At 43.9% G+C, this 13,254-nt stretch overlaps 1 protein-coding gene across 1 annotated transcript in view; it reads right to left on the bottom strand.

The window, feature by feature from the left end:
* The window catches only part of LOC139367145 (clathrin coat assembly protein AP180-like), a 68,038-nt gene that overhangs the window by 26,684 nt on the left and 28,100 nt on the right, over positions 1 to 13,254 (bottom strand). The window contains exons 3-8 of the mRNA XM_071105225.1: positions 8,888 to 8,963; positions 8,549 to 8,651; positions 5,382 to 5,475; positions 4,402 to 4,513; positions 4,107 to 4,213; positions 3,953 to 3,994 (exon numbers count right to left, since the gene is read on the bottom strand). Coding sequence (XP_070961326.1) covers positions 3,953 to 3,994; positions 4,107 to 4,213; positions 4,402 to 4,513; positions 5,382 to 5,475; positions 8,549 to 8,651; positions 8,888 to 8,963 — 534 coding nt within the window. The remainder of the gene's footprint in view (positions 1 to 3,952; positions 3,995 to 4,106; positions 4,214 to 4,401; positions 4,514 to 5,381; positions 5,476 to 8,548; positions 8,652 to 8,887; positions 8,964 to 13,254) is intronic.

Here is a 13,254-nt window from a genome sequence, read left to right as displayed (position 1 = left end):
ACCAGGCGGTGATACAGCCCGACAGAATGCTTTAAATTGTGCATCTGTAAAAATGTGTGAGGGTTTTAGGTGTCAAGCCAAATTTCTTTAGCCGCCTGAGATTGAAGATGCTCTGTTGCGCCTTCATCACCACACTGTCTGTTTGGGTGGTCCATTTTAGCTTGTCAGTGATGTGTACCCCAAGGATCTTTTAAGCTTTCCACCTTCTCCACTGCAGTCCCGTTGATGTAGATAGGGGGGTGCACCCTCTGCTGTTGCCTGACGTCTACGATCATCTCCTTTGTTTTGTTGACATTGAGTGAGAGGTTGTTTTCCAGCCACCACACTCCCAGAGCCCTCACCTCCTCCCCATAGGCTGTCTCGTCATCACTGGTAATCAAGCCTACTACTGTTGTGTCGTCTGCAAACTTGATGATTGAGTTGGAGGTGTGCTTGGGCACGCAGTCATGGGTGAACAGGGAGTACAGGAGGGGGCTGAGCATGCACCCTTGTGGGGACCCAGTGTTGAGGATCAGCAGAGTGGAGGCGATGTTTCCTATCTTCACCACCTGGGGGCGGCTCGTCAGGAAGTCCAGGACCCAGTTGCATGGGGCGGGGTTCAGACCGAGGGTCTCGAGCTTAATGATAAGCTTGGAGGGTACTATGGTGATGAATGCTGAGCTATAGTCAATAAACAGTATTCTTCCATAGGTATTCCTCTTATCCAGATGGGATAGGGCAGTGTGCAGAGTGATGGCGATTGCATCATCTGTGGATCTATTGGGGCGGTAAGCAAATTGAAGTGGGTCTACGGTGGCAGGTAAGGTAGAGGTGATATGGTCCTTGACTAGTCTCTCAAAGCACTTCATTATGACAGAGGTGAGTGCTACGGGGTGATAGTCATTAAGTTCAGTTACCTTTGCCTTCTTGGGTACAGGAACAATGGTGGCCATCTTGAAGCATGTGGGCACAGATAGGGAGATAGGGAGAGATTGAATATGCCCGTAAACACACCAGTCAGCTGGTCTGTGCACGCTCTGAGAACACAGCTAGGGATGCCGTCTGGGCCTTCAGCCTTGCGAGGGTTAACACGTTTAAACGCTTTACTCACGTCGGCCATGGAGAAGGAGAGCCCACAGTCCTTGGTAGTGGGCCGCGGCGGTGGCACTGTGTTATCCTCAAAGCGTGTGAAGAATGTGTTTACCCTGTCCGGAAGCAAGACGTCGCTCGTTGAATTTTGACTCCACTTTATTTCTATACTGACGTTTAGCTTGTTTGATTGTCTTGGGGAGTAAATAACTACACTGTTTATATTCTGACATATTACCAGTCGTCTTTCCATGGTTTCCATGGTTTCAGTTTCACGTGAATGCTACCATCTATCAATGGTTTCTCGTTAGGGTAAGTTTTAATAGTCACAGTAGGTACTACATCTCCTATACACTTCCTTATGAACTCAGTCACCGTGTCCGTGTATGCATCTAGATTATTTTCGCAAACTACCTGGAACATATCCCAGTCCACATTATCAAAAGGCATGGGTTCCGATTAGTCAGACCAGCGTTGAATAGTACGAAGCATGGGCACTTCCTGTTTGAGTTTCTGCCTATAGGACGGGAGGAGCAAGATAGAGTCGTGGTCAGATTTGCCAAAAGGGCAGCGGGGGTGGGCCTTGTAAGCATTCCGGAAGTTTGAATAGCAATGGTCGAGAGTCTTAGTAGCACAAGCAGGACAGTCAATATGTTGATAGAACTTCGGCAGCCTACTCCTCAGATTTGCTTTGTTAAAATCCCCAGCTACAATAAATGCAGCCTCAGGATATGTGGCTTCCAGTTTGCCTAAAGTCCAGTGAAGTTCTTTGAGGGCTGTCGAGATTTCGGCTTGAAGTGGGATGTAAACGGCCGTGGCGATGGCGGAGGAGATATAAGGTATTCTAGGTCGGGTGAACAAAATGACTTGAGTTCCTGTATGTTTCTAGAATTACACCATGAATCGTTAATCATGAAACAAACCCCTCCACCCTTCTGCTTTCAGGAGAGATATTTATTTCTGTCTGCGCGATGTACTGAGAATCCTGCTGGCTTTACCGACTCTGACTGAGTATCCCGAGAGAGCCATGCTTCCGTGAAACAAAGTATGTTACAGGCCCTGACGTCTCTCTGGAAAGAAATCCTTGCTCTAAGCTCCTCAACTTTGCTATCCAAAGACGGAAAATTATTGAGTAATATACTCAAAAGCGGAGGGTGGTGTGCGAGCCTCCTATGTCGAACCAGCAGGCCGCCTCGAGTGCCTCTCCTCCGCCGGTGATGTTTTGGGTCGACCTCCGGAATAAGTTCAATTGCTCTGGGAAAAGTGAACAAAAGATCTGCCATCTTCTCCTTAATTGAGGGTTTTATACTGCCCATGGGATTTCAGATACTATCTCAGGTAATTTTGACATTATGGAAACTCTATAGTGACATTCTGGTGAATTACGATACAATTGTTGAGCTAAAACCAATGTTAGCTCAGATCTTAGCTATCAGCGAAATAGCTAAGTATTGCGACTTCTCCAATCTGTTTCCTCAATCACATCAACCTGGACTCATAGGTAGACGTAACATAGTAAATGTAAATCCGGGACACTCCAATTAGTATGATATGTTACGTTTCATATGGTATGTATGGATGTCTGTCATCCATTTCATATATGATATGTTACAAATTACAATTTGTATATGTTACGAATTTAAATGTGTAGAATATGTTACGAATTGCAATTCGTACAATATGTCACAAATTTGCAAAATGGATGATATGTTACGAACTCCAATTAGTTGTGGCTAATGTTAGCTAGGTGGCTAGTGGCTAATGTTAACTTTAGCTAGGTTACTTATGTTAGTTAGGCTAGAAGTTAGGGGTTAGGGTTAAAAGTTATGTTAAAGTGGAAGGGTTAGCTAACATGCAAAGTAGCTCAAACATAGTAATTAGTTGCAAAGTTGCTAATTAGCTAACATTATAAAGTTGTCCGTGATGAGATTCAAATGCGCAACCTTTGGGTTGCTACACATTCACATTATACATCCACACATCCATCCATCCACCCACCCACCCACCCGACCAACGTACCCGACCGACCAACCACTGTATTTTCATTTTTGCCTTATTTAATCATACCAAACGTAACATATGATACATATTTTGGGTGTCCTGGATTTACATTTACTATGTTATGTCTAGTCTATGAGATCAGGCTGTTGACATCCAACTTCATCCAAGAGTATCTGCTGTATTTGCAGTTCAAAGGATTCAAGAGTGTTCAGTGCTGTTATTCAATTTCCTATAGGCTGCTTTGCTCCCCAAAAGCGAGGTTTTGACTAGACGGCATTCAGCTTTTGTCAGATTTGACTTTTTGTAGAAGGTTAAGGTTAGGAAAAGGGTTAGGGTTAGGTTTAGCAACAACAACAAAAATCTACTTTTGACGTCAATTTGACAAAAGCTGTATCCCTTCTAGCCATGACCCAAAGGCAAGCTGTATGTACGACATACTACTCACACTCTCAGCCTGTAAGATCAAGCTGCACCTCTGGAAGTAAGAAGAGAGGGGGGCAGAGTGGCTGTCAATCCCAGGGGAAGCACAGCTCATGGAGAACAGAACGGATCAAAGGGATACGCCCCAATTCTATGAAAAGCTCACCATTGGTCAGGTAGACAATGACCTGTCAACTCTGTACATGACTGTGATTGGCCAGGGCTGCTTGTCCAAAAAAAGGACCAATATTCTGATTGGTCAATGCTGATAGAGAAGAGATTTCTAAGTTGTGGGCTATGTCCAAAACGCATGCTACCCCAGGTTAAAGAAAACCATAACACTGAGATGCAATGCTGGTACAATGTAAGTACAATGTGAATACAATGTTAGTAGATTAGGCGAAAGTATATCATCCCAGTGAAAATTTGGGAAATTAGGCTTAAAAGGTCAAACAGGACTTACCTGAGTGAGCTCCGGGATATCATTTTTGTCAATTCCTATGGTCTGTAAAAAAAGATGTCGACATTTCAGCTGAGCCTCCATATACCACGCTTGTCTTACTGGCTGTGGATTGAACTGTTCAACAGTAAAGTGTATTGTTGGGTTTGTCTTTTACCTCAGCAATTTTGAAGACCTCAGAAACCCTGGTCATCCGTGTCAAGAATCTCTTGTAGATCTCCAGCCCGTCTTTGCACTGTCCTCTCTTCATCTGGAAAAATTTCTCTGTGAGGAAAAAGGGGGATGAACATGTTTATTGTTACACAAGAACCATTGAGACATTACTATTACATCAAATGAACAGGACCACATCTATTTCCATGTCTTGAATCAAATTAAACCTGTAATATTCATCAAATATAAAAAGACATGATTATTGTCCCCGGAAGTAGAAGAAAACGGTCGAGCCTTGCCTAATACATTGATGATCCCGTCATTGTAGCAGGCATATAACTTGATCAGGTCTTTGAACATCAGGAGGAAGCACGCGTTGATCACCCCATTGGTCAGTTCATTGGGATGGACCTATAGATAAACAAGGTGAGATTAGATCACACTGAGGATGGGAGATTTGAGTTAATTAATATGCGGATAAAGTACCCAATTGTCAAACTTGAGTAAAAGCAAAGAAACCTTAATAGGAAATGACTCTAGTAAAAGTGAAAGTCCCCCAGTAAAAAAATATTTGAGTTAAAGTTTTAAAGTATTTGGTTTTAAATATACCATTGTCTTGTTTTTTAAATTTATGGATAGCCAGGACTACACTCCAACATCATTTAAAAACTAAGCATGTGTGTTTAATGAGTCTGCCAGATCAGAGACAGTAGGGATGAGCAGGGATGTTCTCCTGATAAGTGCATGAATTTGACCTTTTTCCTGTGCTGCTAAGCATTCGAAATGTAAGGAGTACTTTTGGGTGTCAGGGAAAACGTATGGAGTAAAAATAATATTATTTTCTTTAGGAAATAAGAAGAGTAAAAGTACTACTTAAGTAGTATTTAGAAGTATTTTTTATTTAAGTACTTTACACCACTACTATTTGGGTTGAGTTGCCAGGTAGTTTAGATCAGCGCTCCCCAACCCTGTTCCTGGAGAGCTATCGTTCTGTAGGTTTTCGCTCAAACCCTAATCTAGCACACCTGACTCTAATAATTAGCTGGTTGATAAGCTGAACCAGGTTAGTTACAACTGGGGTCGGAGCCAAAACCTACAGGAGGGCAGCTCTCCAGGAACAGGGTTGGAGAGCTCTGGTTTAGGATAATGTTTAGGCATGGGACATAACAGAAGGTGGCCTAACAATCACAATAAATATAATGTCACAAAAAAAGGCAAAAACAAAAATGCCCTTACTAACAGATACAAATATCTTTCTCATCATCATCATAATACTCACATCAAACTCCAGCAGGGCGTCTATCTGGCTCTGCAGAGTGGGCATTCCTTTCAACAGCTTCTCTACGGGCATCGTCCTCATCACCCCCTCAGCTCTGAGAGAGAGAGAGAGAGAGAGAGACAGACAGACAGACAGACAGACAGACAGACACAGACAGACAGACAGACAGACAGACAGACAGACAGACAGACAGACAGACAGAGGAGCAACAACATGGTACAGTATGAGTATGAGAAAACCCTGAATGTTGGCTTGAGGTCCATTAAAAAAATATTGTGGAGAGTTTTTAATCCAGTTGTTTGTGTTGATGATGTGATTTTTTTTTACGTTGTCTATATTTTCATTGTTGTTTCTGTGCTGGGTGTATTGGTACTTGTTTGTATTATCTGGTGTAGTCGAATTTCCCATTAGCAGAACAATACAAACAATCTTTATTGATACAGTATGATGAGTTAAACCCTAATGAAGGTCTATTGACGAACACATAGGTGTAAGATCCATTACAAACATTGTGGAGCATACAATGATGTGCCGCCATTTCTTTTCCCAGCAATATGAGATGAGAGGAAACAACTTAATACTCTCTACATTGGGATAAATAACATATAGACCTCTGGGACATTGAATCTATAAGGAAGTGCTGTAGACTGGCGCTAGCAAAACAAAGGGAGTGTCCTGTGGTCCTGTATGGCTTAGTTGGTAGAGCATGGTGCGTGCAACGCCACGATTATGGGTTTGATTCCCAGGACCACCCATATGTATGGTTGCATGAATATACCGTCAATTGCCTTGGCTAAATGGCATATATTATTCAATTCTTGCAGGGATCACATGCACATACTAAAGACTTATACACTCCCTGTATTGTTAGTGGCTTTGCATGAAGGCTTCTGCTAAGTGGCATTTGCAATTATATTATCACTAGAGATCTGCCAAGGCCAAGGCCTTGTGATGCAACACTAAGACAGCAACAGCTTTAGACGGATCCAGCTTCTTAGCTCCTTTAGGTAAGACACATGACATGAGACACTAGGTCAGAGCTCTATCTGCACACCTGGCTGTTCTGTCTGTTTGTCGCATGGCTGGCACAGACTGTGCTGTGGGACCTTGTTTCTGCCAGCAAAACGCAACAGTCTGGACAGGAGCCTAAGTAATAGCTCACTGTCTGTATTCAGACTGTGTAGTCTATATTCATCTGTCTGTTTCTGTACAGGCACAGGCATGGACAGCCCACTCACTCTGCCCTCACCCACAGTGCAATCACAGAGTTTCTAAGCCCAGAGGCACAACATCGCAATACTTCCGGGAACGCTTGTGAAACAGACCAAACAGACTGGCTTTAAGATGAATCACTCCCACCTACTGACCCCTGAGACTGACAGACAGGTCAGGTGGCTGTGATTCTGCCAAGTGTTGTCTCTATGAGAAATAGAATATAAATCCATTTCTATGTTTTTATACTGAACAAAAATATAAACGCAACATGCAACATTTGCAACTATTTTACTGAGTTACAGTTCACCCAACCTAAAATTCCTTACAATCAAATACCAACGCATTATCTTCCAAAATAATTCTCTTTGATTATAGCCACAGCCGTGTAGAAACTAAAACAGGAAACGCCCGTGCTCAGGTCAATACAACATTGGTCTGACCAATCGGATTCCACGCTTCAAGATTGCTTCGATCACGTGGACTGGGATATGTTCCGGATAGCCTCAGACAATAACATTGACGTATACGCTGACTCTGTGAGCGAGTTTATTAGCAAGTGCATTGGAGATGTCGTTCCCTCTGTGACCATTAAAACCTTCCCTAACCAGAAACCGTGGATTGATGGCAGCATTTGCGCGAATCTGAAAGCGCGAACCACCGCTTTTAATCATGGCAAGGCAACTGGAAACACGACCGAATACAAACAGTGCAGCTATTCCCTCCGCAAGGCAATCAAACAAGCAAAGCATCAGTACAGAGACAAAGTAGAGTCGCAATTCAACGGCTCAAACACAAAGCGTATGTGGCAGGGTCTACAGTCAATCACTGATTACAAAAAGAAAACATCGCTCATCCATATATATATATGTCCATATTATTTTTCATCCCTTTACATTTGTGTGTATTTGTGTGTATACTGTAGTTGTTGTGAATTTGTTAGATTACTTGTTAGATTTTACTGCATAGTCGGAACTAGAAGCACAAGCATTTCGCTACACTCGCATTAACATCTGCTAATCATGTGTATGTGACCAATAAAATTTGATTTGATTTGATATAAGGAAATCACTCAATTGAAATAAATTAATTAGGCCCTAATCTATGGATTTCATGTGACTGGGCAGGAGCGTAGCCATGGGTGGGCCTAGGAGGGTACTTTGGAGCAAGGCCCACCCACTGTGGAGCCAGGCACAGCCAATCAGAATGAGTTTTCCCCCAAAAAAGGGTTTCATTACAGACAGAACTACTACTCAGTTTCATCAGCTGTCTGGGTGGCTGGTCTCAGACAATCCTGCAGGTGAAGAAGCCGGATGTGGAGGTCCTGGGCTGGCCAGGTTACACGTGGTTTGTGGTTGTGAGGCGGGTTTGACGTACTGTCGAATTCTCTAAAACGACGTTGGAGGCGGCTTATGGTAGAGGAATTAACATTCAGTTCTGGCGATTGCTCTGTTGGACATTCCTGCAGTCAGCATGCCAATTGCACACTCCCTCAAAACTTGAGACATATGTGGCATTGTGTTGTGTGACAAAACTGCACATTTTAGAGTGGCCTTTTATTGTCCCCAGCACATGGTGCACCTGTGTAAGTATCATCCTGTTTAATCAGCTTCTTGATATGCCACATCAGTCAGGTGGATGTATTATTTGGCAAAGGAGAAATGCTGACTAACAGGCATGTAAACATTTGAGAGAAATAAGTTTTTTATGCATATGGAACATTTCTGGAATATTTTATTTCACCTCATGAAACAGGGGACCAACACTTTACATCTTGCGTTTTTATATTTTTGTTCGGTATATATGATTCTGAGGGGGTCAAAATATATCTTGTATATTGCAGCTAGACTGTGTGTTTTGCTCTATTTGAAGCTTGATTGTCCTTTTACAAAAGCCATAAAGAGAAGAGCAGCACTGATGGAGAGGATAGACAGAGTTATTGAGAGACAACACACCCCTTCTTCACTCTGCCAAAGTCGAAGGACATCTGTCTGTAGGCGAACGCCTTCTCGTTGAGGTACCGGCTGTAGCGTCTGATAAACGTGGACATGTCGTAGCCTGGGGGAGGAACAACAGGCCAATGTCACCTCCACGTCTCCATAGAAACAACACCTCACAGAGTACCATTTCCATCACCCGAGAAACCAGTTTACATGGCCATGGGAGCCCATATTAATCACCATGGACAAAGTTTTTACACTGATCACACTGGGTGACAGCTTGACTCGACATCAGAGCTGGTTGTTTGGTAAACCCATCGAGGGAAGGGGCTGCCGGAGCAAGTGTTAACTCACCATGGGAGCCAGTTTTGTCCAGAAAGTTACTGAGGTTGAAGAGGGTGTTCCTGGAGGCAAGGAACTGGAGGAACCTCTGAGGAAGAGAGAGAGAGAGAGAGAGAGAGAGAGAGAGAGAGAGAGGGAGAGAGAGAGAGAGAGAGAGAGAGAGAGAGAGGGAGAGAGAGAGAGAGAGAGAGAGAGATGGAGAGAGAGAGAGAGAGAGAGAGAGAGAGAGAGAGAGAGAGAGAGATGGAGGGAGGGAGGGAAGGAGGGAGAGAGAGTGAGAGAGATGGAGAGAGAGAGAGAGAGAGAGAGAGAGAAGGGGAGAGAGAGAGAGAGACAATACACACCAGTCAGAGGAGACATGATCAATACACTAAAACAACAAACCAGCTCAACAAATGATTGAGTCTGTTATGCTAAAGAACCAGACATTTTGGCAGTTATTAAAACACATACACATATTAAAACACACACAAACACTCGCACACAAACACACAACTGCCTTCAAAAGAGAATTACCTTCAAAGGATTGAATGAGTCACAAAAGGAAATGGATTCGATGTAAATTTCAGAGGAGCTGTTTCATATTATAAACACATAATTGTATTGAGGAGGAACTGGAATTCATGTGAAAAGCGTGATATGATCGTGCTGCAGCTTAATTGATTACAGAGAGCCAACATCAGAGAAAACAGCGCCTGAGTGGGAGGGTGAGAATGAGAATGCTTCAGCTCAAATACAGAATGTATCACCCACTAAACAATAATACATTAATGGCAAATAGGCTTCTATGGAGGAATTGTGAAACATGACAAGAAAATAATACTCTGCACACACACACACACACACACACACACACACACACACACACACACACACACACACACCTATACACATGATATGTGCACGCACACACACATACACACCTGGGTTTTCATTTACACTCTTAATTTACACTCTTAAGCCCAATTTAATGAGGTGAAATAAATGAGAGGTCCTCTCTGGGACCGGCAGGTAGCCTAGCGGTTAGAGCGTTGGACCAGTAACTGAAAGGTTGCTGGTTCAAATACCCAAGCTGACTATGTGAAAAATCAGCTGAGGTGCCCTTGATCAAGGCACTTAACCCTCATTTGCTCTGGGGGTGCTGTACTACTATGTCTGACCCTATAAAGCAACACATTTCACTGCACCTATCTGATGTAAAACATACTGTAGTACACGACTTCTCCTCCTCCCTCTTTCAGACAGTGTACAGTCTCATAACAACAGACACACTCCAGACGTTGAGCTAAACCCCACACATCTGTCTCTACACATACAGCTCTGGGAAAATGTATGCTGAGGGGCTGTAAATTCACTGGCCAGTCAAATACACACCCACACACACAAACATGCACACAGATGCACGCACATACATATACACACACACACTGTGATGAGATTAATAATGGTGGGGGGAAGGGCATATGAATGAAGAGACCTATTCAAAAAGCCAGTAACCCTGTGTCACCAACGGCAACAGAAGTGCACAGGTCCTCTTCCCCATTGATTTCTGATCCACAGACACTGAGTTTAATTTCATTATCAGAGTGTGTCTGCTCGACATGATACAGCTCTTTATGATCTCCCTGCATCTTCCTCTCTCTCTCTCTCTCTCTCTCTCTCTCTCAATTCAATTCAATTCAATTCAAGGGGCTTTATTGGCATAGGAAACGTGTTAACATTGCCAAAGCAAGTGAGGTAGATAATATACAAAAGTGAAATTAACAATAAAAATTAACAGTAAACATTACACATACAGAAGTTTCAAAAGAATAAAGACATTACAAATGTCATATTATATACACTGCTCAAAAAAATAAAGGGAAGACTAAAATAACACATCCTAGATCTGAATTAATGAAATATTCTTATTAAAGAAAAATACTTTTTTCTTTACATAGTTGAATGTGGTGACAACAAAATCACACAAAAATGATCAATGGAAATCAAATTTATCAACCCATGGAGGTCTGGATTTGGAGTCACACTCAAAATTAAAGTGGAAAACCACACTACAGGCTGATCCAACATTGATGTAATGTCCTTAAAACAAGTCAAAATGAGGCTCAGTAGTGTGTGTGGCCTCCACATGCCTGTATGACCTCCCTACAACGCCTGGGCATGCTCCTGATGAGGTGGCGGATGGTCTCCTGAGGGATCTCCTCCCAGACCTGAACTAAAGCATCCGCCAACTCCTGGACAGTCTGTGGTGCAACGTGGCGTTGGTGGATGGAGCGAGACATGATGTCCCAGATGTGCTCAATTGGATTCAGGTCTGGGGAACGGGCGGGCCAGTCCATAGCATCAATGCCTTCCTCTTGCAGGAACTGCTGCCACACACTGCCACATGAGGTCTAGCATTGTCTTGCATTAGGAGGAACCCAGGGCCAACCGCACCAGCATATGGTCTCACAAGGGGTCTGAGGATCTCATCTCGGTACCTAATGGCAGTCAGGCTACCTCTGGCGAGCACATGGAGGGCTGTGCGGCCCCCCAAAGAAATGCCACCCCACACCATGACTCTCCCACCGCCAAACCGGTCATGCTGGAGGATGTTGCAGGCAGCAGAACGTTCTCCACCGCGTCTCCAGACTGTCACGTCTGTCACATGTGCTCAGTGTTAACCTGCTTTCATCTGTGAAGAGCACAGGGCGCCAGTGGCGAATTTGCCAATCTTGGTGTTCTCTGGCAAATGCCAAACGTCCTGCATGGTGTTGGGCTGTAAGCACAACCCCCACCTGTGGACGTCGGGCCCTCATACCACCCTCATGGAGTCTGTTTCTGACCGTTTGAGCAGACACATGCACATTTGTGGCCTGCTGGAGGTCATTTTGCAAGGCTCTGGCAGTGCTCCTCCTGCTCCTCCTTGCACAAAGGCGGAGGTAGCGGTCCTGCTGCTGGGTTGTTGCCCCCCTACGGCCTCCTCCACGTCTCCTGATGTACTGACCTGTCTCCTGGTAGCGCCTCCATGCTCTGGACACTACGCTGACAGACACAACAAACCTTCTTGCCACATCTCGCATTGATGTGCCATCCTGGATGAGCTGGACTACCTGAGCCACTTGTGTGGGTTGTAGACTCCGTCTCATGCTACCACTAGAGTGAAAGCACCGCCAGCATTCAAAAGTGACCAAAACATCAGCCAGGAAGCATAGGAACTGAGAAGTGGTCTGTGGTCCCCACCTGCAGAACCACTCCTTTATTGGGGGTGTCTTGCTAAATGCCTATAATTTCCACCTGTTGTCTATTCCATTTGCACAACAGCGTGTGAAATGTATTGTCAATCAGTGTTGCTTCCTAAGTGGACAGTTTGATTTCACAGAAGTGTGATTGACTTGGAGTTACATTGTGTTGTTTAAGTGTTCCCTTTATTTTTTTGAGCAGTGTATATATACAGTGTTGTAACAATGTACAAATGGTTCTGTGGGGTGTGAACAGAGCCCCAGGACCAGCTTGCTTAGGGGACTCTTCTCCAGGTTCATCTCTCTGTAGGTGATGGCTTTGTTATGGAAGGTTTGGGAATCGCTTCATTTTAGGTGGTTGTAGAATTGAACGTCTCTTTTCTGGATTTAGATAATTAGTGGCTATCGGCCTAATTCTGCTCTACATGCATTATTTGGCATTCTACGTTGTACTTGGAGGATATTTTTGCAGAATTCTGCATGCAGAGTCTCAATTTGGTGTCCCATTTTGTGAAATCTTGGTTGGTGAGCGGACCCCAGACCTCACAACCATAAAGGGCAATGGGCCCTATGACTGATTCAAGTATTTTTTAGCCAGATCCTAATTGGTATGTTGAATTTTATGTTCCTTTTGATTTACCTTACCTTGTCTCTCAGATCGTTCACAGCTTTGTGGAAGTTAGCTATGGAGCTGATGTTTAGGCTCTCTCTCTCTCTCTCTCTCTCTCTCTCTCTCTCTCTCTCTCTCTCTCTCTCTCTCTCTCTCTCTCTCTCTCTCTCTCTCTCTCTTTCTCTCTCTCTCTTACTCGCTTTCTCTCTTTCTCTCTCTCTCCCCTCCAACCATTATCTCAGTGTGGCCATAGACAGGCTAAACAGGCAGTAAACAGAACATCTGCTTATCTGACTGTGTTACCCCTGATTGACCCCAGTGACATAACAATGGAGGTCAGGATGAAGGATGGAATTACTGAATATCTAAATGGCTGACTGAACACCTGCTCTTTCCATGACATAGACTGACCAGGTGAATCCAGGTGAAAGCTATGATCCAGCTTACTGCATTGACCTGCCCCTGTCACCAGATCTCATTCCTATTGAGCATCTGTGAGATGAGATGGAATGAGCTATTTGGACTAGAGATCGACTATCAGCCAACTG

Source organism: Oncorhynchus clarkii, chromosome 2 (genome assembly GCF_045791955.1).
Source record: "Oncorhynchus clarkii lewisi isolate Uvic-CL-2024 chromosome 2, UVic_Ocla_1.0, whole genome shotgun sequence".
NCBI lineage: Eukaryota > Metazoa > Chordata > Actinopteri > Salmoniformes > Salmonidae > Oncorhynchus > Oncorhynchus clarkii.
This window is presented reverse-complemented; position numbering and strand designations above follow the sequence as displayed.